This window comes from Acanthochromis polyacanthus, chromosome 19 (assembly GCF_021347895.1).
Source record: "Acanthochromis polyacanthus isolate Apoly-LR-REF ecotype Palm Island chromosome 19, KAUST_Apoly_ChrSc, whole genome shotgun sequence".
Lineage (NCBI taxonomy): Eukaryota > Metazoa > Chordata > Actinopteri > Pomacentridae > Acanthochromis > Acanthochromis polyacanthus.
This window is the reverse complement of record NC_067131.1, coordinates 15,372,735-15,398,547: the sequence shown is the minus strand read 5'-3', so window position 1 is coordinate 15,398,547 and position 25,813 is coordinate 15,372,735. Positions and strand designations below refer to the sequence as shown.

Below are 25,813 nucleotides of genomic sequence, written 5' to 3'. Positions count from 1 at the left end.
GATCACCACAGTAACACGTAGCAGCTGCCTCTGTCTTTTATTTTCATTGCAAAGCTAGCACACATATCAGTGGAAAGACACCAAACAGATTTTGTTATTTTTGCGATGACCTCTCAGCATCAAGGATTCTGGAGGCGGGAGGAAGCTATGAAGTGTCCAAACCCATCTCCTGTATGTGTGAGTCAGGCAAACATAAAAGGGTGGGAATCATATCACAGGACGAGTGTGAGTGCATTTGATTGATAGAGTGGCCGAAATAACGAGCGAGAGACAGTGGAGAGGTCAGAATGTGGTGGAACAGTGAAAGACAAAAAACACAGAGTGAGAGAGAGAGAGTGACGAAGAAAATTGGGGATAATTGAATAGGAGAGCACTTGGGTGTGAGGCGGGGGAAAAAAAAGCTGAGAGAGCAACTGACAGATAGATGGAGAAGAGTCGGTACACAGAGAGGAAGGAGAGCGATCAATCTAGCGGCAAAAGTAAGATGGAGAGAGAGAGAGAGAGAGAGAGAGAGAGAGAGAGAGTATGAATGTGTGCAATAGAGAGAGAGGGAGGAAGAGAGAGCAGCTCTAGCAGGGCACAGAGTAGGTGAAAGTGTGTGTGTGAATGAAAAAGAGAAAGAGAGGCTGCACAATACAGTGGCTCAGACTGGCTCACACCGATGCATATTTAAAGACTAGAAGGCATGAAAATGTGATTTTAAAAGAGAGAAAAAAAAGCAAATCTTTTTTTTTTCTTATTTTTTCCCTCATCTATATTTTATCACCTGGATCTTTCTCTCATTTTTTCTTTTTTGCTCCGGCTCCCTTTTGACTCTCTTTGTGGTTTATCAAGGAGGTCACTGCGGATACAACAAGGAGCAACACAGACTGAACTGCAGGCTACAAGGTATTTACTTTTTTGTGTTCACCGACTGTCAGATTTTTTTTGTATTGGTTGGAATTAACTTGCATGACTGCTGCACTTATCTCACAATCAAAGTAATGTGAAGTGTTCATGTTGTAAAAGTCAAAACATAATGGCAGCGATTGTGTGTGTGTCAACTCTGAACTGAATGTAAAGAATAAAAATAGGAAGAATCGGGCACAAATTATCTTTAGCAGCAAGGTGAAAGTCTTTTCAAAAGAAGTGGGTGCTGCTGAAATTGTGGCACGGGGAGAGAATGGGGGGGGGGCATGTCCTCTGAGGTCTGATTCACATGTTTTATGTAGGTGGGGAGGGAGAGCAAAGTGGGACAGAAAGAAAAAATGCAAAGATCACAGAGCCTTCAGAGAAAACTCTATAGTAATCGTGCACATTACTACAGAAAAGCTTTAAGACTGATTAGCCAGACCAGACTGCTCAATACTGAAATGCAAATAAGCATTATTAGATTTCCAGCATCAGGAATGAAGATTATGTAGGTTTGTTTGCTTGTAGTTAATGTAAATTATGCAATTTCAGTGATAAAAAGACTTGTTTTCCAACTAAAAGGACTACTGCCAGACATTTTCTCGTGACCACAGCAGGCAGAGCTGCAGGAAAAGTTCATTTCCCTAAATGAGCCTTTCATGCTGAATCCTACTTTATAACTATAATTGAATTCCTTGTGACTACTTGAGACCCTGCTTCATGTCGATTGTTCTTTGTCAATTATGAATCATAATTGTAGACTTGGGTATTTTACAACTGCTTCCCCACGGCTACAAAGTAGGTTATGACCCGTAGTACGACAGCGATACGAGCACGGAAGAAATGTGGGGGCTAATTTATGTAGATAACTATGTTTGAACTCAGTCTGGGAGTTTGGCACAAAAAAAATTAACACTTGTGCTTATGTAAAACCTACATTTATGTAATGCCTATATTAATACCACCTATACACTTGAGGCGTTGAACTGGATGAGTTCAAAGAGAAAAGGCGCTTAAATGGAAAGGCGAATCAAACTGGAGCTCATCAACACCCACAGTTCACACACTTCTTCAGCTGCAACTTGTCAAAATGTGCTCGCAGTATTTATGGTGTCAGCTGGTGGAAAGGTGGAAACCCTCCAAGGACCCCTGAGAACCGACTGCATGCAGCCACACACACACACACACACACACACACACACACACACACACACACACACACACACACACACACACACACACACACACCTAATTTATTCGGGGCCTGGCTGAAACAGGGTGTTACAGTGTGAGCTTGTGCTAGCATGTTCCAGCTCTGTGCACTCTCATCCTATAGATACAACATAATTGACTTTGCACGGCCTCCTAAGGCTTGCCCCGTACAACAAGCACTACTGCTTTTAAAAAGCACAGTTTTTTTATTGGAGAATTGCACCAAGGGGAATTCATTTGGGGAAAAAAGGGAGAAAATAAACAAACTGGGCAATTTAGAGCAGAGTGGGCACACAGTAAGATTAATGGCTTCCTCAAAACACAGAACAATTGATCATAATGGAACAAAGGGAGCGGGGTGACGTTATCAATGCCAGAAAGGGACTGAGCGATTATACGTAATGTGTGGGTAATGCCAAAAGAGAATGTGATTATGAAACAATTGAGCGGAAGATGAAAGACGGTAAACACAAAGAACTGTCCAGACAGCTTGATGTGTCAGTGGAGATGTGTGTCTTTCTAATTCTGAATATTCCCATCACAACTGCCTACTTATTTGCACTGCATCCTGTCCTGTCTCATGCTGTTCTCTCCTGCCCGATCCTGTTCTGTCCTCTCCGATCACTGCAGGAGAAGCAGGAGTCGATAAGCAGGCTGGTCAGTGTAGCAGATGTGACAATGCTATATAGTTCAGTAATTCTCCAGGGTTTAGTGTGGAGAGAGAATAGGACAAAAGACAGACATGTTGAGGAGAATATTTCCACTGACATCTCGCTGCTATACGAAGGAGCACAGCTAGGGTCTGTTAGCTGCAAGCTGCTGCTGTATCCAGAAATGCAAAAAAACACAACAAAATGTTAAATTTTAAATCAGTCCCGCAGGAGAGTTAGATTGGGATGCGGCTGTGTGAAGAGATGAAAAACCAATATATAAGCAAAATGCACACATTTGCACATTCAAATACACACACACACACACACACACACTCACGGCTTGCAGTTTGTGGACTAACACTGCGAAACCTGCGCAAAGAAATGACACACACCGTCCTCTGTCCAGCATTTAGTTGTATCATCAAATAACCTTGAACAGTAATATTATGTTTAAGTAAAAATTAGCACCAAGTACGGTTTTTAATGAACGTCTAATTGTTATTTGTGGAACTGGAAGAGGCTCATTGTTGTGCTCATTAAGAAGGAGTGTGAGAGAAGAGCTGTTTCCCCTGACTCTGCAGGCTTTTCATTATTACATACAGGGAGATTTCCCCCAGGGGAAAGATCTGGAGGATTGCCGTAAGCCATGAAAAATAGAAGCCAGCAAACTGCAACACATCCACCGTTATGAAGAGCTCAAACACCTCCAGCTTTACGTTTCCTGAACACAACTTTGAATTAATGGCAGAAGAAATCCAGGCGCCGGCTTCTAACACAGACAACAACAACTGGATATTGGAAGCACAGATTACAGCGCCTTCATAAGGAAACAACATATACTCGGCAGCTGCTAAAGGACAACAAAAGTTAGAGTTTAAATTATTTAAATCTTGTTATATACAGTGACAGGGCTTTAGCACAAGTGGGTGATCAAGCATCTTTATGTCAAACTTGATAAGCTCATAAGCAGGTGTAAAAACATGCTCCCTACTAAATATCTTCAACAGGAAGTGCACATTTAAAACCTTCATTGCCTCAGTTTGGATGAAGGTGCTTCCCGAAAGCAAGTGATGATACCAAATACACGTAAATGTTACGTATATCTTAAATTTTCTCACTCTTGCTCCTTCCCTTCTTGTTTAAAGTTTATAATATCTTGTTTAGGATAAAAGTTTATCATAGAATATGTTATCTTGAGGTATGTTAGCAGTTGAAAGATGTGAAGTGAAAGTGCAAAGTTGAGTCTGAAGGGTTTTCCAGTCTTCACAACCAATTACACTCCATTACACAAAAGATGGACGAGCTGTAATGGGAGCTGACAGGCAGTGACATGGCCCTCACTTTGTCAGCCATGTCTAACAGCATTTATTAGTATCTTGTTGACTTTTGTCTCTCAGTGTTACCTTTTTTGTCACTGGACGTGCAAGGTAAGTGAAACTGTCACTAGTGGACAGTCTTGTGTGTGGCTGTTTACCTGCAATCAAATCCACCCTAAAGCCTTAAAAACATGCGCTCATGTCCGTACGTCTGACTAGTTTGTCTGTGGCCTGCTTTCATTGTATCTAAGGCCTGAGGTGTTTTGGTGGGAGCTCTGGGACGAGTATAAAAAGAAAAAGACGCCCTTGAAAAAGGTGCTTGATGCGAGGAATTCTATAGATGGTCTGTTTTGTTAGAAATGTTTTGAGCGTGCATCTTCCTCTGTGCTTTGTTTTCATGGCATTTTATTGCAATTTCTGTCATGTCATGTGTAGTGAGAGGAAGCAATATTCATGTTGACATGTCAGCAACGCACCAACTACGTATTTCCGGTGATATAGTCCAAGTCAGGAAGACATTGGACATAACACATGATCACACAGGAGTGCCCATGGACCTAAAATGTGGTGTCATTTAATTCACTGCTCTAGGAGACACTTTAATACTGAAAAAAAGAATTAAGTGTTGGTCCACCTGGATTAGCTCATTAGCAGCAATAATACCTTCCAGTAAGACATGTAATATTAAGACGCTCTAAGATAATAAATGCACATCATTAATAGAATATTAAGACTGAAAGTGCAGATGAAGTCGTGATTGCAAGATTTAAAGTCCTCGTGCTTGAAGAAGAGGTATCTGTTACGGGGAAACCAGGTATATCAAGTATATGATTAGATTAACAATGCGGCTTTCGATAAAACTCTCTTAAACACAGATTCACATAGCTGTAACTCATAAAAAGGAGGTCATGGGCCAGAAAAAGTATAAGTTGAGAAACCCTGATTTAGGGATTTCTGTTGTCGACAAAGGAGCTTTAGCTACTGTACCAAACAATGTTTACGGGAGAGGGGGAAGTCTCGAAAATAGCACAGGGGATGTTCGCTCCTAAATCTGTTCTGCATTGAGGTCTCCCGGCCCATCCAGCCAAGTTTAGCCCAAGCGAGGCCCTCAGTGCACGCTCCACCTGACCCAATTATATCCAGTCTGAGGGGAAAGATAGCCCACTTTGATCGCACACGAGACCACCAGCCAAGCTCGGGCTGCCTTGGTCTGGCACTTAATGCTGCTTTCTGCTCGACAGTTTTTCCAGGACAGATGTGTTGCTTAAAGAGTTCATCCGCATCGTGTACGCGTGTGAGAGATCAGGCAGCATGTGTGAACGCGCATACAACACGTGCTCGGAACATCAGGTGAGCGGCACGTAACCTATGAAGCAAACTGTGGCCCCTTTTTCCTAAATAAAGATGGTCCTTGGCGGTGCTGGGAAGGATCGAGCTGGAACGCACATCAAAGGAGCGGGCTATTAATTGTAAAATGGAAAGCAGGGGGTAATTATTTTTAATCATCCATTTAATTACTGATTAACGGGGTGATCATTTTTGGTTTGATTTCCATCAGATAAGCAGTTGATTAAAAGGCATGTGTTTGGGTTGGATAGGAGCATCTACTGCCACGAATCTATGGGTGCATGGAGGATACGTCTATTGGTGCTAAAGTGCCTGTAAAATTAATCATTAATGCTATGATTGTCAATTAGGCGCTTGCGTTTCATTGGATTTAATCAAGCACAGAATTAATTAGAACCTGAAAATGCCAGTAAACCGTATAAATATTTTAAAAATCCTCAATGAATATGCATTTTTTGAAGCTTATTTATATTCTTCAGATAAAATAAGCATTAAAACTCACATTATATATATTACATCATCCTTTGGTGTAAACTTTAATCAGCGCATTACACAGTAGGGTGCCACTTATCAAACCCCAGCTTAGCCCTTCCCCCTTTAACTCCTACGTCAGAGCGCCACCTCCAGAGCTGATGGCTCGCGCAGCGCTGCACCATTCATATAAAACTAAGAGTCCTCACCCCTCATATCAGTGACTCACTCCATCCATCCTATGTTGGAGGAGGCCTCAAGTGTTCCTGACACTTTCTCGTCATACCGACGGTATGAAAGAGGCTGAAGGGTGGAGACCCAGTCAAAGAGAGGGATATAGAGGACAGAACTTGGCCGCTCCACTTTTGCAGGACGTAAAAGTGGGACAATCTGTTCCTTGGATGATCTCCAATTCTACTTTCCGGGGACCGATACACTGAAAATATATCTATACACATGCTCTGTCCTACATAAGGAGAGAGTGAGTGACTGAGAGAGAGAGAGAGGAAGAGTGAGAGAGAGAGATCGACAAAATGAAACAACATGAGTTGAAGTGACTGTCCTTTAGGTCCTTACTGTACATTGTGCTCCTTGGATAAAAGACGAGAAACCCTGCTGTACATGGGGGTGACACCGTGAATGTGAGATATTTTAGGATACTATACGGAATTATTTCAAGAAACTAAAGTAGGGATGCCACATCTGTACGGATCCAACATTAATTTGTCTTGCCAAAAGCTTGAGTTTGGCGCATTAGATTAAGCATCCATAATGCTTTGTCTGTAGGGAAAACAAATGACAAATACAACTAAATAAACCCCGAAGTTATTGGAGCTTTATAAAAAACAAGATGTCCAAAAAATATCTAAAAAGAGACAAAGATGGATAGAGAGGAAACTTATCAGAGACCTCTCTCCCCAAACCTCTCCATCCATCCATTTTTGCTTTCCAGGTGCTTAAGGAGGGTATCCATCTCTGTCCTCGTTACCATGATTAATCAGTTCCTGACTCCTCATCTGAGTTTCACTCCATTTCCTTACTGTCTGTGGACCCACATCCGACCACATCTATTGAAATCCTCTCCTTGTGGCTTATAATCATTAGAAGTCAAGCTTCAGGACTGAATTCATGTGAAGCAATCCGACTCCCCAGCTTCTGAAACCGTCAGATACCCCTTTGTGCTCTTCTTAGAGTGAATTGCCTGTTGAAATTTTCATGTTTGGAGCTCATAAAAGAAGGGCAATGCAATTGTGTGACGTTTTTGAATTGTAGTGTCTTGGTCTGAAAATATGTCTTTTCATTGACAACCTGCTACTGAGCATAAATATTTTAGAAAATGACGTAATGCATAGTATGTTTTGAGATTAAAGGATGAATTCACATTCTTTGAAGTCTCTCTCAAAGAATAATTCTGAATGATTTCAATATATACAACACAATGACTTTATTAGTCCCAAAGGGAAATTCATTATGGCGTGACCCGGGTCACTCTAACTTTACACTACATCAGAGCAACTATTGTGAGCTCTCTGTAGCTTTAAAAAAAAAAAGATTTGTGCATGATTAACATTAATTTTGAGTGTGGCAGAAAGTAAACAGAACACTAACTGCCTGGAACTACAATAAGGATTTCCAGTCAGAGATACTCGCTGGTTGACCTAATCATCCTGCATTAGGTGAGTAAGTAATCTCTGGCGAACACGAGTGGGTGTTCCACAACCATCCATAACACTAACCCTAACTGCATATAACATCATGGAACTCATACACTTTGATTGAGAAATGCCTACTTGTGTTCTGCAGAGACCTTTGCTTGCAGTAGGTCAGGCAGCATATTCACCCATACAACACAATCTGTTTACATGTGTGAAGCTGTGCTAGCTTTCTGTTTAACATGTGTTCAAGGTATAGAAGTGGTAGCAAATGAGATATTCAGCACTTAAAAGGATTTTTTATTTGTTGTAGCAGCTTTAACTTAACATATGGAGAGCTGAGTTTTCAGTCCAGGACTTTTCTACCAGCTGATTTCTCCAGGATAACAATAACCTGGGCCTGGGCGATAAAGTGGTGGTGATATGCACCAGTGGGAGACACTTCACAAACAGCAAGGAGAAAATTATTCCGTAGAATGTTTAATAGTTTTGCTCAACAGCATCGGACATGCAAAGTTCATGCATGAACAAACCACAAGCGTGCTCCCTCCCTGCCTCACTACCAATCTATTATACCCTCATAATCCTGTGCAGGATTCCCAAGGTGTGCTACTCTGTGGACTCGCCTCCGTCTGCACCCACACACCTCCCCTAGTGGAGGCTGTGGCTTTGCAGTTTAAAAGCCTCCATATCTCTGTGTCCCCCACGACCTAAACCAAAGTGTCACACTGTCAGTAGCTTGATGATCATTAATTTATAATTTATTTTTGAAAGTTTATTGATTTGAGTGTCGCTGACAATAAAATTATTACCTGTATACCTTGATAAATAGACTAAAGTGGTTAATCTCAAGACATACCTGGTCTTTATACAAAATTAAGATTATTGATATTAACCCATATAAAACATTTTATCATGATACATTTTTCAGCCATATCACCCAGTCCATGTAGTTTGACAGCTAGAATAATCTATAGTCACATGGAGGTTTTCCGTGTCGGTCATAAACAGGCCGCACTCTTTGCAGCAACGCTTGTCCTCAGAGTTGCAGAGCAACGACTGCAGGAACACCATATTTCCTGAAGGACATCATCCTTAAGTGCGTTCCTGTTGTCATTTAGCTGTCGAGTTTACAGAAAGTCAGTCTAACACATGTAAACAAACCGGCATGTGTGGATGAATATGCAGGACGAGTAGGTCTGCTGGAAAATGAAAGCTTAAATTTAGTTTCTAAGTGGTGGGGAACTAAATCTGCAGTCTTCGTACAGTGTAAAAAACATTTATCTGAACCTAAAATAAGGCTTCAACAGTCAAATTTACGCAAATCAACTCTATATCTTCCATTGCTAAGTCTAGTATGAAATACCATCTTTGCATTAAGATGACATCACTGCAGCTCACCAAGAAAATGCAGCAAATTTAGTATAAATTCCTTCCTTGCGTCATATGCAACCCATTCCTGGAGGTGCAGGGTGCAAGAGAGCAATATAGGACAATTATAAAATAATCCTGAGGATAAATAGCCACTCTAAAGGAAGATTCTAGTGAGAGGCCAAGAGAAAGAAGAGTCCCAGTGCAAGACAGTGAAAATGAGGCTTCTGCAAAAAGACTGTTCTGCCAGGAGAGTGAAAATCATGCTTCCTATTCTTCTCCCAAGAGTCCCAAGAGGAAGAAAAGTCAAATCTAGTAGAGAGATGATGGCCAGCACATGGACAGGAGAGCCAAACAGCTGGCAAAGGGAACTAAGTCTGGCCTATTGTTGTTGCGGTACGTAGGAGTTGAGTGACTTGATGAGAAGGCAAAGACGAGACAAGTTCGACATCCATCATGGCTGAGGAGAGAGTTTCAGGACGTGTGATTGGAGTTTCCATTGTTATAATATTCCTTTATTTTTCACAAGACTCATCCTTTCATCCCGGATTTATCCTTGTGTGACTTTTTTTGTTTGCCTCTCACCCCTCTCCCAGCCATGGCTGTCCTCCCACACTCCTGCTTTTCTTTTTTTTCTCTCTCAATCTGATTACTCTGCTTTATGCAAACTACAACTTTCTCTGTCTTTCTCTCTTGTGTATTCCCCTTTTCGCTTTTACATCCCAATTAGTTGGATCCTGTCTCCTCTCTGCCTGTCCTTCTAGTTCCTTATCTTGCCTTGTGCAGGCTCAACGTTGTTCAATATTTGATGAGACTTTGTTCATAAATCAGCCTACTCTATTCCCCCTAGTGTACTTGAATGATAGTGTTAATCTCCAAAACCTTGTGAGTGTTAACATGCAGCTCTTTGTCAGCTTTTAATTTGAGCAGCTTGCGGCCTAAACTCTGAATGTGTAAATCACACTTAGAAAATGACCAGAGGTGGGTCCCATCATGTGCTGCCCCCAGCCTTTAAATATGTGCTGAATATGGATTGATAATTGAATCGCTGAGTTCTCTCGTGGTAATATTGATAGGCCTAGAGACCCTTAACTTTATTGCCAGCAGTAGAAAACTTTAATGAAGAAACTTTTAAATATGTTAACCAGCCACATTATTTTCCCCAAAACAATTGTGCTTATTGCTTTCGGTGCTTATTCATTTATCAGCTCACTTTTCCCGAAGACGTCCTAAGTGGGTGTTTTTTTTCTAAAATCCTCCCTCACTTTTCTCCCCCTTCAGTCTCCTCTGCTTTATTTGCCCTGACAGACACTGTGCTTGTGTTGAAGTGGCCCACCCTGTCACTCTCAGAGAGTCTTGGGGAATCGACCACAGTCACTCCTCCTTCCCCCTATGGTAGCTTTACCCCTAGAAATGCTAAACTAGCAGTCTTCTTTTTGGCTGTTGAGGCATGAACAGAGCAGGATTGGTTCATTTTGCATACATCCAGTCAATCATTTGTACAGCGCTGACTTTATAATTATGTCATTTAAAATTGGATTATTCTCAAAGATGCTGTGTTTTTGTTTCATTGCATGAAACAATCAGACATTTACAAACCAATTTGTAAAATCAGAATTCCAGGTCAATCTCTCTCTATCTCCCATGTTGTTTTTTAGAGTGTACAAATTTATTTCAGACATTGATTAAAGTTCCTTCAATTCTAGGCCAAAAGCTGAATCTAATTTCAACACATTGGTTCCCACCCTGTGGGGTCAAGAATCTTCACAAAGGAAGACCAGATTAAAAAAAGTACAAAGAAACTAAACAAAAATAGAAAAATAGCTCTGCAATATCCATCCTCTATACACCGCTTTATCCTCGCTAGGGTCGCGGGGGGTGCTGGAGCCTATCCCAGCTGACTCGGGCGAAGGCAGGGGACACCCTGGACAGGTCGCCAGTCTGTCGCAGGGCTACATATACAGACACACAAGCACACTCACATTCACAGCTACAATTTAGAGTGATCAATTAACCTCAGCATATTTTTGGACTGTGGGAGGAAGCCGGAGTACCCGGAGAAAACCCACGCATGCACAGGGAGAACATGCAAACTCCATGCAGAAAGATGCCAGGCCAGGATTTGAACCGGGGATCTTCTTGCTGCAAGGCAAAAGTGCTAAACACTACTCCGCTGGCTCTGCAATATATGCATTTATTTTTCATGAACAGCCAACACATACAAACAATAAGCAGGGGCCACACTTAAAAATATTGCTTTGTTTCAAGCCGTAAAAGTTGCCTTAACACAAAACTAGAACCCTAATTATGATGCTAAATATAATGAACACTAACTTAAGCCAACTAGCTTCATCTTCTCGTTACTGGAAGGATATTAAATCCTCACAAAATGGACAAAACCAACATTTTCAGCTTTCCAACAATCAGAAGTGGAGGCGGCACAAGCAAACCAAAAAAACTGACTTTGTTTTCAAGCCACAACCTCAACTAGCAAAGCGGTGCTCTTGGTACAGTGTTTTTAACGTGGTTATACTCTTCATTAAATGTTTCTGTTGGATGTCTGGCTATTGGCTCGCTTCTTCATCTCTATGTTATTATTTATGTCAATTGCAGGCCACTGTACGCTGTGCCAGACACCTGTCGATGTCCTTGGTCCCCGATAGAGGTTGATAAGTCAAAAGTCATAGATCACTTAATACCCCGTTAACCTTCATCAGCACCATGTTCTCTGCATATTCTAATAATAACCGACTGAAGTACCTGCATGTTGGTAATCTGTGACTGAATGAGTTTAGATCTGTGTCCTAATTCGACTTGTGCCTCCATGAGTTCCATCTGTCCATCTGAGCACTCTGATACTCATCTATTTCAGACTCCCAACTCATATGATATTCAGAGCGCCAAACTGCCAATGAGACAGTGGGAGATCCCTTGCGTCATTCACCATCATTAAGGCGGCTGTTGGCAATGGTCCAGATCTGCATGATGGCAAAGCCCCTGTAGCCAGACTTCACCACAGAAAAACCAGGACAAAACATATGGAGGCGCCAGTATGCCAAATCTGAAGCAGAATGAAGCGATGAAGCCATCTTAAAGCGAAAATCCACCCAACAACACTTTTACTTCAGTTTTACAACAGTTGTTAGTGATGCAGCTGGTGTATTTGAATCCATTTTATAGAGTGTTATTCTTCCTGGAGGCAACTGACATTGTGTCAATTAAGAGATTTTTCACTTAGTGTCAGCTGAGTTAAGCAGCAGGAAAGCTATCTTTAACACCGGTAGTAAGGTCCTCTTCTCAGACTTTGTGCTTACATTCATGAAGAAGTAAATCAATATCACAGGAAACTGTTTTTCCACTCAATGAGCCCTCAGTGTTCATCTTTTCTCTTGCTGCTCACCTCTCACCCCAACCTGTTGAAGCAGACAGCCGCCCACCCTGAGTCTGGTTTTGCTGTAAATTTCCTCTTGCTAAAAGGAAGATTTTCTCCGTAGTGCTGCCAAGTGTTGGTACCACTGGAGAAGTGCCTCAGCCATCTTGAAAGTCTCAACCTTATTATGTAAAGATGGCAAATGTCATGACTGAGTGCTGGAAAAATAAAATTCAGTAGATTAAAAAGTGACCAGAAACCCCATCCAAGGGCATCAAAAATTGCAGTTTGTTACAGCTGATGGCTAAAAAAGTGTCCTTTGTTGTTGTGGAAGGATTTCTTTTGCTCTTTCACTTTCCTGTAGGTGCATAGGAGAGACAGTGATGACATCAGCAGAGAACATCTGGGTTCAGATTTTTTTTGTCTATTTGTGACATTGACAGATTTTTGTAGGTCTATTGGATTCGTTGCATTGAAACATTTTTGGTAATGCTACCAAGTATGTTTCCTGACAAAACAGTAGAATGTGACAAGTTGGGAGTGAGACTGGGCTCAAAAACCATGCAGCCACCACACTCATTTTATTTAAATGAAGGCCCACGACTGTAGCTTTTCTCAGCTTGAAAAAGTCATGCATTTTTGCAGCATAACTCAAACTAAGCTGAATTTTAACATATTCCCAAAAGTATATCAACAGCAAACTCTGCGAATGTCTGTGTATTCCGATGTAATTTCGCAGAAATTGATTCACTGAGTTATCTGCATACATGTGCTATGTGAGACCCAAAAATCTACTTTTTCTGGAACACATGGACTGATGTTAAGGCATCCAGCTAACCTGTTCCAATAATCTGACCATTTAATGGTTAGTAAAGGTTTCAAACTGAAGAAGAAGCTCTAGTATGCTGTGAATAAAATTCGCCACCTTGTTTGTGAAAATCCACCAAATGTAATCGGGATTACAATATACCAGATAGCCACATGGCTCTTATTATGGTTGTCACAGCAGCACAGAACTTTGTGCAACAAGTTGAGGCATGTTTTCAGAGGTTGTCACAAGTTATTGAAGGGACAAAATCTCATCACTGAGCCATGCAGACATGACTGAGACAGGTTGAGGGCAGTGAATGCACCACAAGGTCAATCATAACACTTCATTTAAAAATAACACCTGCATCACATGGACGAGGAAACAGAGAAATGGTGTACAAGTGTCTGAGGGTGGAATTTTCCTTTAAGAATCTCACATTTAGCTGTTAGCCCTGGGCTGTGCCTCAGACTGAGGTCTCCTCCATTATCATAAAGTAGCAATGATCTTGACCTCATGTGATGCTAAATTGCACATCCAGCTCACTCTCTTCTGCACAGAACCTGTGATGCAAATTCACAGAGTTTATATTTAGCCTGTCTTTCATCAGCCTGCTATTCCCCGATGCATTCCCAGTGGCTAAATGGAAAATGTGGACCAGCTCTGTGCTAATTCACACATGTGGACTTATTAGCATTGCCAGTGGCTAGTTTTTCTATTATTGCACGTGTCTTTTACATACTTGAATTACACACATTCTAATTTTGCTAAGTTCACTCTCTTAATGTAGTAAGAGTTAAATGACCAAAGTTTACTCCCTTCTCTGCCTGTTTCCCACAGCATGTGTCTAAGGATGAAGCCAGTCTCATGGGATAGCCATGTTTTGTCTCCATGACAGCTATATCACTCAGCCCTCTCTGCAGTGACCCCTGCACAGCAAAGGATGCTGGGAAATAATGAGCACTTTTATCCCGGTCAGGATGACAAAGATGGGGAGGATGAAGAGGAGGAAGAGGAGCAGGGAGGAGAAGACAGAGAAGATGAAGGTGGACGTGACACGGAGAATGGAGGATTAGAGGGTCTGGAGGACAAGGAAATGACGGGAGGACGACAATCCTGGGAAGGGAAAGGTGGAGAGGTGGTGAAACCAGCAGCCATTGTGGTCGGCAGACAGAGAATAGACCGGCCACTGAGGCCGGGCAACCTGGGCAACAGGGGTATCAATTATATGCCCAATCTAGGCCCAGTACATCAACAAGTTGCCAATAAGCAGCAGCAGTATCTCTTGGCAGCAAAGAGACGAGCTCTCATGGAGCGCAGCATGACCACAGTGGCTCCGCTGGAGGACACTTTCCTGACCATGATGGTGTTCCGCATCGGGATTCCTGACATCAAACAAACAGTAGGTGCACCAGAAATACTGCCCATTCAGTGAGTGTGAAGTTCACGAAATGTGTGCACACAGTCCCAGCATCTTCATGACCCAAAAGTCAGAACAAATTTAAATAAACAAACCAGAAAAAATAAAAGAATAAACGGTGGAGCTTATTCAAAATCAAGCATTTAAAAATTTAGTTATCTATTTAAAAAAAAAGTCTCCGTCACAAACAGGGCACTGACTGGAGGTCTTTCCAAATGAGGAAGTAGTTCAAGTCAGGTCTCTCTGGCATTACTGCCTCAGAGAGAGAAAAACTTTCATTTCACAAACAGAATTTAAATCGTAATATTTATTTAAACTGTTAAGACAGTTATGCATTAAGCTTATGTGACTAGTTTGGATCCTGATCTGTTTGCTAGTACAGACAAGAATAAAACAGTTCAGATGTTTTTTGTATTTGTACAACAATTATATGAACAACAAAACATAAAAAAAATAAAATTCCAGGACATATGATATACATTGGTGACTATTTCCCAAAAACTGGTGAACAGAGATTTCGTAAGGGCACACACTAAAGCTTTGGTTGCTTCTTTCCAGTGAAGCCCCTCAGTGTTCATCCTCTGGCTGTATTTTCTCCCCGTGTTTCTCTTTGTTCAAAGTTGAAAGGGACTGCTTTCTTTCTAAATCCAGCTGTTGTGCATCCCCTAATTAAAACATCTGAAATAATTTTACTGCAGAGCTGACGCTACATATGCTTCAAATTAGTCACTCAAAAGAACCCAGGAGTATTTTACTGAAGGATTTTTTTTTTGTATATTTTCCAAATCATGCACAAAATGTATGAGCACATCTCCTATTTCAAAGCATTTTCATTCCAATCATCCCACGTGCCCAGAGACGAGTCCCAAAAGGAAGTAAAAATATTACAGAGCTAGACTTGTGTTGAGCAGCCTGCAAAGACAGACATATTCAGTCAACAACACCGTGCAAACATCTGCCTTGGGTCAGGTATGGTCGTAATTAGTTTCCAAAACTGAAGTTGGCATCATTTCACACTTGCAGCAGCTCTCAGCTTTATGGTGGTGGCAGGTGAGAATTGGCCGGCCCACACACACCACATCCAGGTGAGAATGGGCGCCCCACTGTAGTCCCTCCCCATCTTCCTTTCTCCGTTTTCAACTCCCTGAACATGCCGACTGTTCTACATGTCAGCTAATCTGCCCTCAATATAACAGTAATTGCTAATTATCTAATAGGTTTTTAATGAGTTTGGGGAGAGCTGAGGAAGTGAGTGACTCTGGAAAGGAAAGGAATATGTGGAAGGCATCTGTGTTGCACATAGGTCTCCATGAGCCACAGGCATCGTATTCAGCTCTGCAATCACTGACAAACACTCAGCATCCAAAACCTTGCAGCTGAAATATTACTGAGCTGAATTAAAGAGAGATAAAGAGAGAGAGAGAGCGTGTGTTAGTTAAAGAGACTGAGGGAGGGAATGAATGTGATGAAGGCAGACATGGGGAGTAAATAAGTAAAGACGCAAATATGTGTTCTCAAAAACTGTATGATGAAAGTCTAAATATTTCTCCTGAGAGGGGACAAGTGCTGCCAGAAAAATCTCAGAAAATCCTTGGTTGTATAGAACAGAACAATGGGGAGAGGAGTGTGGCTGTTATGTACAGTGTACATTACATTAGACTTCCCTCCCAGGAATTAGCCACTCGATCTCTTCCTTTTCACACACATAAACACACACTAGAGAGCTACACACACCACACTGCACAAGGACACTTCCATAACAACGCTCAGACACACACATATACTTTACGGCTCACTTATATGCGTGCGCATAAACACACACGCGCTCATCCACATCATGTGGTTTACCTCCCAGGGACCACCAAGACATTGCTACGGCAACGGGTGCCTGCCTCCACTAATGAACTGGTTGCCATGCCAATAGAGTTGACTACCCTATCAAACAGTGCAACCTAGTGGGGGCTTAAAAGGAGGAGCGGGGGGACAGAGGGGACATAGAAGTGTGCTGAGTTGTGCAGTTTTACCTGCAGACCTCTGAAGTGGAACGATAGCATATATGCACATATCTCATCCAGACCTCTCAGCCCTGTTGTTAAAGCCTTCCTTCCTTCAACGTTCTCCTTTGGCTCCAGACTTCAGTAAGAAAAGGGGAAAAGCAACAAAATGGAATAATATGAGGAAATGGGCAGTGCACAAATCACAGTGAAATCTAGTTAGGCACACTGCACTGCCATAATACATCCCAGGTATTCTCTCATTGTGGCCAGTGAGCCTCTGGTGTTATCGCACGCAGACATGCTGTAAGAGGCAAAGGAGATTTTCTCTTCAAAGTAGTTTGTTCCTCCTGTTCTGAATTGTAGTGCAAATGGTATGCTTTTCATACGGATATCAAAGAAGAAAAGAACAAAAGGTGAAAATTTGTCCCATTATGTGATTCTTGCCCCTTCTTTAGGAGAGAAAAATACGGTGTGAAAACAAATGTGATCCAGAACCACATAAGCGGGTAGCCCAGACGAAGGGGATAGCATACGTCTTCTAAGTCATGACTGTGGCAGGCCATTAATTATTTAAAAGTAATGCATTTATATTCTGCACACACCACATTCTCATACATTCATCATTCACCAACTGATTTGAAACCATCAAGCTACATTATTAAACCATAACAATAAAAAGGATTTGGCCAGATATTTAACCAGACAGTTTATACAAAGACTCCCGTTGCCCAATATAAAAACACCAGACATTAGCATTAAATTGTTTTAATGATAAAAAAATTTTCCAGATTAAAATGGCAGTAATAAAAAAATTAAGGCTTCTGTTTTGACATGTTGTTATTTAAGTAAAAGAAGCAATACTGTAATATAAAAACGTAGCCATGACAATGGACAAGTCCTGCATTCAAACTTTTACTAAAGTTAAAGCACATGCAAGAATTTTTTCTGTCTCAGAACGGGCCGTTAGCTTGTGCTATTGTCACATATTTGACAGAAAACTATGCATTTCCCCCAGTATTTCTGACCATTTGATAAGCAAAAATGTCTAATATGCTTGAAAAAATAAAACATTCATTAAAAAAATTGGTTTAAAATTTCAGTTCCTATCATTTTAGCATTGGTTTTCCTTTGGGACAGACTAAAATCTTTTCGGGAGTTGCCAAAAATGGATCTCTATGTAGCAAAACCGCCACATTATCCACTATACATACTTATCAAAGGTAAATGGTAATATACTCATTATTTATGGTATATCTGGGTTAATGGTAGTTATGTATGGAGATATATTCTTAAGGTTGTAGCTTTTTGAGATGCTAAAGACAATGTTTATTATATAACACTGTGTATCATATGTTAGTCATAGATTTTCTCTCTAAAATCTAATTTTATGTATGCATTCATTTAATGGAGTAGTGAGTACAGTATTTTTTTCTAACAAATAAGTAGTAGTGAATTAATAAATTAGACCTTAAAATTAGGCTTAAAAGTACTTTTCATGGTGTGCTAACGTTGTCCTTTTGTTGTGATAGTTTCATCCCAGAAAGACTATGCACTAGTACATTTAGATTTCTTCACTGAACTGTGGTGGGAGCTACTAGCATAGATAGCTAATATACAGATGAGTGACAAACTGACAGAAAAACCAATATAAGGTGTCTTAGTAAGTGTTGGGCCACCATGTGCTGCCAGAACAGCTTCCTTGGCATTGATTCTTCAAGTCTCTGTGAGCCTATTAGAGGGATGAAAAGATATTCCCTCATTTGGTGTTCTGATGAAGGTGGTGGAGAATGTTGTCGAACATGTCAGTCCAAAATCTTCCGTAGGAGTTGAACTGGGTTGAGATCTTGTGGCAGCAAAGGCCAAGCAACTGATTTACATTATTATCATGCTCATCAAACCATTCAGTGACCCCTCCTGCCCTGTTAATGGGGGTATTGTCATTCTGGAAGAGACTTCCATCAGGATTAAAATGTTTCATCACAGAATGAAAGTGGTAATTCAGAACTTAATATTTATTTGCAGTTTCTCTTCCCTTTGAAGGGACAATTGGATCCAAACCATGCCAGCAAAAAGGCCCCCTGCAGCATAAAAGAACCACCAGATCCCCTCACTGTGGGGGGTCAAAGGTTTAAGTTTTTCCTTTCATTTGTCATCTGTCTGTTGTTTATCCCAGCAATTTGGCAGTGAATAGCAATTTTATCAAAGCATTAAAAAATGTCAACACAAACAGGCTTTTATAAAATCAGGGACAAGCCTTGTCAACAATTAACACCGGTGCGCTCATGAAACCCTTTAAAACCAGATGTTTTCCACCAATATTAACCCTTACTATTGCCTTCAGAGTAGATGTACAAGAGAGAAACATGAGCACGTCTGTCCTCTGCCTCCGACCTTCACTCTGCCCTTTACTTTCTGCCTGTCAGAGGTGTCTCCAGTTTGACCAGGACTGCACAGTGTGGAACGCCAAGCAGCAGATCATCTGCTCCCTCAACGAGTCGCTGTGGGATGCCTACAACTATGGCCTCTTCCAGCCCGCTGGAGACGGGCGGGACGCCAAGTTCCTAGAGGAGGAGCGACCCCTGCGGGACTATTCACAGTCCTTGGAGAAAGGGGTGCCTTACCTGGAGGTATGATGGGGCCACTGAGTACAGGAACACTTAGCAATTACCTACCAACTACCAACACTTCCCCAAAAATCTCATCACATTATAAAGAGTCTGAGATTTAAATCACTGATAGTATCTGAATTTTAATATATTCATTTTACTGTTATCTATTCAGTCATATTGTCAATAATTTCACCTCTCAAAATGAAAACCCTAATACTCTTTCATGGCCTTTCCTACATGGTCAGGAATAACGGTATGGTAGCGTCCTTTACTTGACTCATACTTTATTCATTTCTTTACCTAAAAGTAGTCATATTTAAATATATCGAGTCCCCAAATCCCCACAAAAAGTACAGAAGTTATGAGTTCAATTTCTTTTGGATATCAGTAGCTCACTTTACTTCTTTCTTTTCTTCTTCAGGCCCTTTTTCAAGGTTTCAAGAAAAAAGAATAAACAGATGCAGTTACATTTTTCTTAAATATAGTTAATGTACCTGTTTATTCTTTTGCAACTTTTCTAGCGGCTTTAACTATGGAGCTACATCATACTTTGAAAACTTTACAGCTCATAACTACATAAAAATATAGGAAATTGTCCACCTAACGAAGCAGTGTTTAGTCTCCTTTATTAGAATTCTAGTGCTCTACACAGTAAATGAACTGAGTAAGGGGAACCTTTACACAATTGGATGGATTTAATTGAGTTCTGTACATTATGTAACTTGAAAATTGTATTTCTCCTCCTTTTTGGTTTAAGTGGGTTTTGAGATATCATCACTGTGAAGTTTCCATGCTGTAATACAATTATCTCACAGTGCCCCCTGCTGGTTCAGCTGCGGTACAGGCTGCAGAGTTGGGTGGGGCTGAAAGAGGATCCTGCACTCACAGCTTGGCCTCAGACCAGAGTATTTACATTCTTGACTAAGCTCCAGATGAGGACATGACTGTGTGCTGATGAGGCCTTGTAGCTACATTTTCCTCCACCGCAGATTGTGCAAAAGTTTCAGGCACAGCAAATTAAAATCAAGGAGACTTTCAAAAATAATATTGTGGATATTTTTTAACAGTTAACCTCATTCAGAGTGTAGTAAAAAGATAAAAGCTGATCAATATTTAATGTGAACACTCTTTGCCTTTAAAACAGCACCAGTTCTTAGTTTTTCAAGAAACTTGGCAGGTAAGTTGCTCCAAACATCTTGAAGAAGTTGCCACAGTTATTCTGTGGATTTAGGCGGTCTCTCCATGTAATCCCAGATTGTTTCAATGATGACGAATTTAGAGATCCGTGGGAGCCACACCATCTGCTGCCTTGCTCTTCTTCTCAGAATGAATTTGGGACCAATCAGACCCCTCCCAACATGATTGATAAAAATCTAAATATTTAAAGTGCCTGAAACATTTGCACAATGCTGTTTCTCACACATCCACAACTGTATATACTGATGAAATAAGTACTGCCATCTGAATCACTGCTGTGCTTTTGGAATATAGAGAAGTTTCTGGATCATATTAGTTCTGATTTTGTACCACAACTTGCATATATTGTAGGTATTTTACAGCCAGTATTAGGCCTGATTGCTTCTTTATTCTGATCACCAAACTCATCCCTGTTGAAACACAGCTGCTCTGTAGATGTCCGAGGTGCAATGGATAGTTCAGCTCAACTGTCAGCTGTGAGATAAGATCTTAGACTTCCCACATCTACGCTGCTCAGCTGGTGATTGGTTTGAAATCACAATATTGTTCCGATGTGGAGACTAACCCTCCAGTTAAGAGGTTTATATTGATGGAGTTTTCGGTCAAAGATAAACCCAACTAAAGTCATTTTTTGAAGCATCATATGTGGCGGATGCATAGACTTTCCAACAATAAATGGAATTTTTCCACCTGATTTTTATTCCTGGTAGAATATAGGACTCATAACTATTTTTTAAAAGCACATGGAACATACCGCTGCAGAGGGGATCAAAGGGAACAGATGACCCTAGCTGAAGACCCAGCAGGGGTTCATGCAGAGGTCTATGGTTAAAACAAAAATAGGAGCAAGTATGGCAAATGAATGAGGGTCCCAATTTGGAAAATGTTCTCCCTCTTTCCATAGTTCCAAATATACAAATACAAAATAAAACAAAATGTCTAAACCGATACAAAGTTTTTACTGTAGGTCAGAAAAGAATCTCCATTTAAATGTCTGTTAAATAGTCTGACATATTATCAGTCAGAAATTCTGTTTTGAAGGAGTAGGACTGTGCAGGATGATAGTCGTCGTGATGCGTTTGGCCTTATATGAGCATGACATTGTGTGTTCGCTGTGATCAAAACTGCCCCAGATATAAATGAGTATAAACACAGGTATTCTAGTTAGTTATTACTTAAGCCAACCACACAAAAGACAACAAACTTCTTCAAAACCATCTACCGTATTTTAGCTTTTCCTCAAAACTAACCAAAAATCTGACCTAATATTTTAAAGAAATAAAGCATGGGAGTGTTTCAGCAACTCTGAGTGGGAGAGGGAATTTCTGGAAACAGCTAACAGGAATAACAGTGCCTTTTTCTGAACTATGGATTTATAGCGCAAATAGTAATCTGTTTGCTATTTCCCCTATGTAGGCTGTCTGATAAACTCAACTGTATTGCAGTGAGATGATTCATAATTTTCACACGTATCTTTTTCTGGTCCTCAGTTTAGGTACAAAACCAGAGTTTATAAACAGACCAATCTGGATGAAAAGGCTCTCGCTAAACTCAGCACAAAGGTATTTCTTTCCCTGCGAATTGAACGCTGCTGTTCATTACTGTTCTGTGTTAAGTTCCATTCACTGACATGCTTTTCCATCTTTATCTACGCTCAGGCCAGTCTGAAGAAGTTTCTGGATTACGTTCAGACAGGCGCAATAGAGAAAATGGCAAAAGTCCTTGATAAAGGTCTGGATCCAAATTTTCATGACCCTGACACTGGAGGTGAGTTTACCACAAGACTGTGTGCAGCATCTCACCAAGAAATTACACTTCCTCCTTGCATATGACATTAAGTGTACCGTAAATATAAAATATGATAAGAGAGTCTGAGGGTCACTTTCATCCCTCTGTGCCATCCCTCCTGCCCCTGAACCCCTCTCTGTGGGTCAGAGACCCCGCTCTCTGTGGCCATGCAGGCGGGCCTGTCGGTGGAGGGCATCAGGGTGTTGGTGCAGGGCGGCACTCACCTCGACTTCAGGAGCAGAGACGGCTTCACAGCGTTGCACAAAGCAGTTCGGGCTCACAATCATGCTGGGCTGCTGGTAAGGACAAGTAAAAGTCACATGCATGCAGAGTACAAATGCACTCAAGTAGGGCAGGGGGGATTATTTTAATTACAGGGTAAAAGCAAAGCATCACAAAATACCCCATGGAAATGGTCTTTAACTAAGTAAATAATTGAGCATTTTGAGCCCTGCATCAGAGGTGGATAATAGCAGAGACATTTGAAGGACTTTAAGTAGCCTCTAGACTGTATGTGTCCCATAACTTTTGGTTAGTTTGCTCCTTTGCGGTACAAAACCTGGTGTATCACTGACAAATCATTCCATAATGTTTCTAAAAATGATAATATTACTTTAAACTCTCCATTTATTTTTGCTAATTCTTTGTTTCAGTGGTATCGATGTGATGTATCCAAAAGCAATTGCATAATCACATAGTGTTCCATCTATTGTATAGACACCCCCCCACACAAACACAAACACAAAGGAATACACATCCCACTGCCATCCTCCATGATCAGTTAGCACTTTTTCAGTATGTGCTATTACATGTGACTAATGAAAGGCTAACTGCCTGATAATATTCCATGTTCAAATTTGCTTTGCTTTTTTGTATTAGGGTTTGATTTTTCTTATTATGCAATGAATCAGAGAACACAATAACAAAAGTAAACAATACAACACAATAAAAAATAAAGTGAAGGTGTCAAGCTGTACCTGTCAATGAGGTGAGTCCTCAGCAGCAACATGGAAGTCTCTGAAGTCTGAGTAGTTCTTACATAGGAAGATGACCCATTAAACAGATTAGAAGCCGCTGCAGGGATCAGCTTTATATTTGTGCCTAAATATCAGAACATCTAGGACAGGGGTGGGCAAACTTTTTGGCTCAGGGGCCACACTGACTTTTGAAATTTGACAGACGGGCAAGACCAGCATCAGATGGTTGGAGATTGTGCAAACTAATATGAATTACATGTTAAAGACAATGCTGACAAAGTAAAGAATATTCACATTCAGTTTCAGTGGGAACAGTGTTGCTGGTCACCCCTTTTTGCCAGTGCATCAAAGTCTGGTGTCAGTTTGGTTGTGGCAATTCTCAGGATGGATCTGAGGTGTTCATCAGTTAACTGGGATCTGTGGTGTGCTTTGTTGATGTTCATCACGCTAAACGTCTGCTCACACACGTAGGCAGATCTGAACAACACCAGCATGCTCTGTGCCATCTTCTGAATGTTTGGAAACTTGGCTTCACTTTGTGAAGTGTAAAAGTCATTCAGTTTAAGGGAGCTGAACTTCTCCTTTAAGACCGAGTCACTTTGAAGATCCATCAGCTGCAACTCCTGAGGTGCTGTTTCTGGGTCTTGTGACAAGGGACAAGAAGTGTCTTGTCATTTTTTCCAAAATCAGAGAACCGAGGGCAGAATTCTCCGTGTAGGTCTTCTAGTGATTCCTTATATTTCATCACATGTGGCCTGGCCTCTGTCAGCGTCGCCAGTGTAGGGAAATGAGCGACGGATTTTTTTTTTTTTACATTTGTCTTGAGAATAAAGTCAGTTTGGCTTTGAAGGCTGTCACATTTGTGTACATTTCCTTGCAGCTTCACGTTCAACTCATTCGTGTGCGTCAGTATGTCCACGGCAAAAGCAAAATCACAGCCAATCTCTGTCGCGCAGCTCAGGAAAATCATCGGTTTTCCCGATTAACTCCAAAAATGCGCTAATCTGGCCTTTGAGCTCCAACACTCACTGACATACCTTTCCCAAACTTAACCAGTGGACATGAGACTGGCGTCAGCCCGACGTTTTTTCCTGTCGACTTTGGCGATCCATCCGTGGTGACATTGGCTAGTTTCCACCACGGTAGCTTCATCCTCTGATGATCCAGACACCCTGTCCTACTGTCCTCTCCTCGTGTTTTCCCCTTCATGGATTCCATGGTCAAAAATTCCTCCGTTGTCCCAAAATGTTCATTAATCCCTCTAATAAAAATGAAAAGCCGAGCAGTGTCTTTTATGTCATTACTTTCGTCCAGTGCTAATGAATATAGCTTTAAGGACTCCGCTTTTTCGTTCAGTGACCTGGTTACGTCTTCGTCCATCAGTTCAACACGGCGAGTAACTGTCCTGCTGATTAATTAAACTCTCTGGACACAGCAGACCTGCTGTCTCTACCATGCATTCTTTCAAAAATTCCCCTTCGGAGAAAGGCCTGCTAGCCTTTGCTACTTTGAATGCTAGCAAATAACTTGCATTCGTCCTTGACTCTTGAATCGTAGTTTGCAGAAAAAAAAACATATTTTGCTAAGTCTGTTAATTGGCTGCCAGCCTCTGAGCCGTAGCTGTCCGTTCTTGGCTGACTGATTGCTAGCATAGTTAGCATGCTTTGTGCAAAAGTGTCGGGTGATATTGTATTCTTTAAAAACAGCAACAGTTTCATTGCAAATAAGACATACAGCCTTTGAACGGACTTCAGCGAAAAAATGTTTAGTAGTTCACTCCTTCTGAAACACTTGACACTCACTGTCTACTAAGAAGAGAAAATAAACCAACAAAGGTCACTTGGGTCTGGAACGCGCCATCTAGTGGGGTCAACAGAAACGTCGGGTACTACAGGGGAAGGCCAAATGAATGTGGTCTTTACTGTAATTGACAAAATTATTTCAATTAATTGGCCGGATTGAAAAGCGTGTGGCCCGGGCCATAGTTTGCCCATGCCTGGTCTAGGAGCATCTGGTTGGTTGCAAATGTAAGCATTGAGTAAAGATGTAAGGGTTAGGAAGATTTCCAAGTATAGCTGCATGTAAATAAAGGAATGCAAAGCAGAGAAGTCTTTAGGAGAACCTTACGTCATAACTTTGACTAAAAGTCATAAAGGAAAATAAAGCTGGTTTTAAACACTGAGCTAATTTGTTTCCAAAATATGAAGTATCTTTTGAAGATCAGTCCAAAGTTTTTCTATAAAAGGTTGGCTGTATGAAGCCAGACAGCGAGAATACCCTCAAACATTTTAGTCCATCCAGATTTTAATATCATACAAATAGTCCAGTATGGGCCACACTGAGTCTGTACTTTTTGTGTTTACAAGTCGACACATTTATGTGTTGTCTGCAAAACGTATGGCTAATGTCTCCTAAATATGAACACAAGGAAGGCATACAACTAAAACAGGATTGGGCCCAAAATGGAGCCTTGAGGGACTCCACAAATAAGCAGCATTGAAGTGAAAGAACGTATGCCCAAGTGAACCTAGAAGTGAACTTATCTGTCTGATGGTATCTTTAATGTCTACACACTGTTTTAGATCTGATATAAGGTTACCATGATCCACACTGTCGACCAGACTATCAGAGTTTGTCGAATCAGTTAAAAGAAGATCACACTTGACAAGGTTTTAAACCAGACTGAAACTTTTCTTAAACACCATGGTTATCAAGATAAGTCTGCAGTTGAATA

At 41.1% G+C, this 25,813-nt stretch overlaps 1 protein-coding gene across 2 annotated transcripts in view; it reads left to right on the top strand.

Moving 5' to 3' along the window:
- Positions 1-514: 514 nt before the first annotated feature.
- The window catches only part of LOC110949058 (SH3 and multiple ankyrin repeat domains protein 1-like), a 43,800-nt gene continuing 18,501 nt past the window's right edge, over positions 515-25,813 (top strand). Inside the window, exons 1-7 of one of the 2 annotated variants that reach the window (XR_007937816.1) lie at positions 515-888; positions 11,527-11,578; positions 13,932-14,493; positions 18,932-19,135; positions 21,805-21,876; positions 21,973-22,081; positions 22,250-22,401. Coding sequence is in view for 1 of the 2 variants with exons in the window: in XM_051939088.1 (XP_051795048.1) it covers positions 14,035-14,493; positions 18,932-19,135; positions 21,805-21,876; positions 21,973-22,081; positions 22,250-22,401 (996 nt within the window). In the remaining variant the exon portion in view is untranslated. The remainder of the gene's footprint in view (positions 889-11,526; positions 11,579-13,931; positions 14,494-18,931; positions 19,136-21,804; positions 21,877-21,972; positions 22,082-22,249; positions 22,402-25,813) is intronic. The other variant, XM_051939088.1, reaches the window with a different exon arrangement.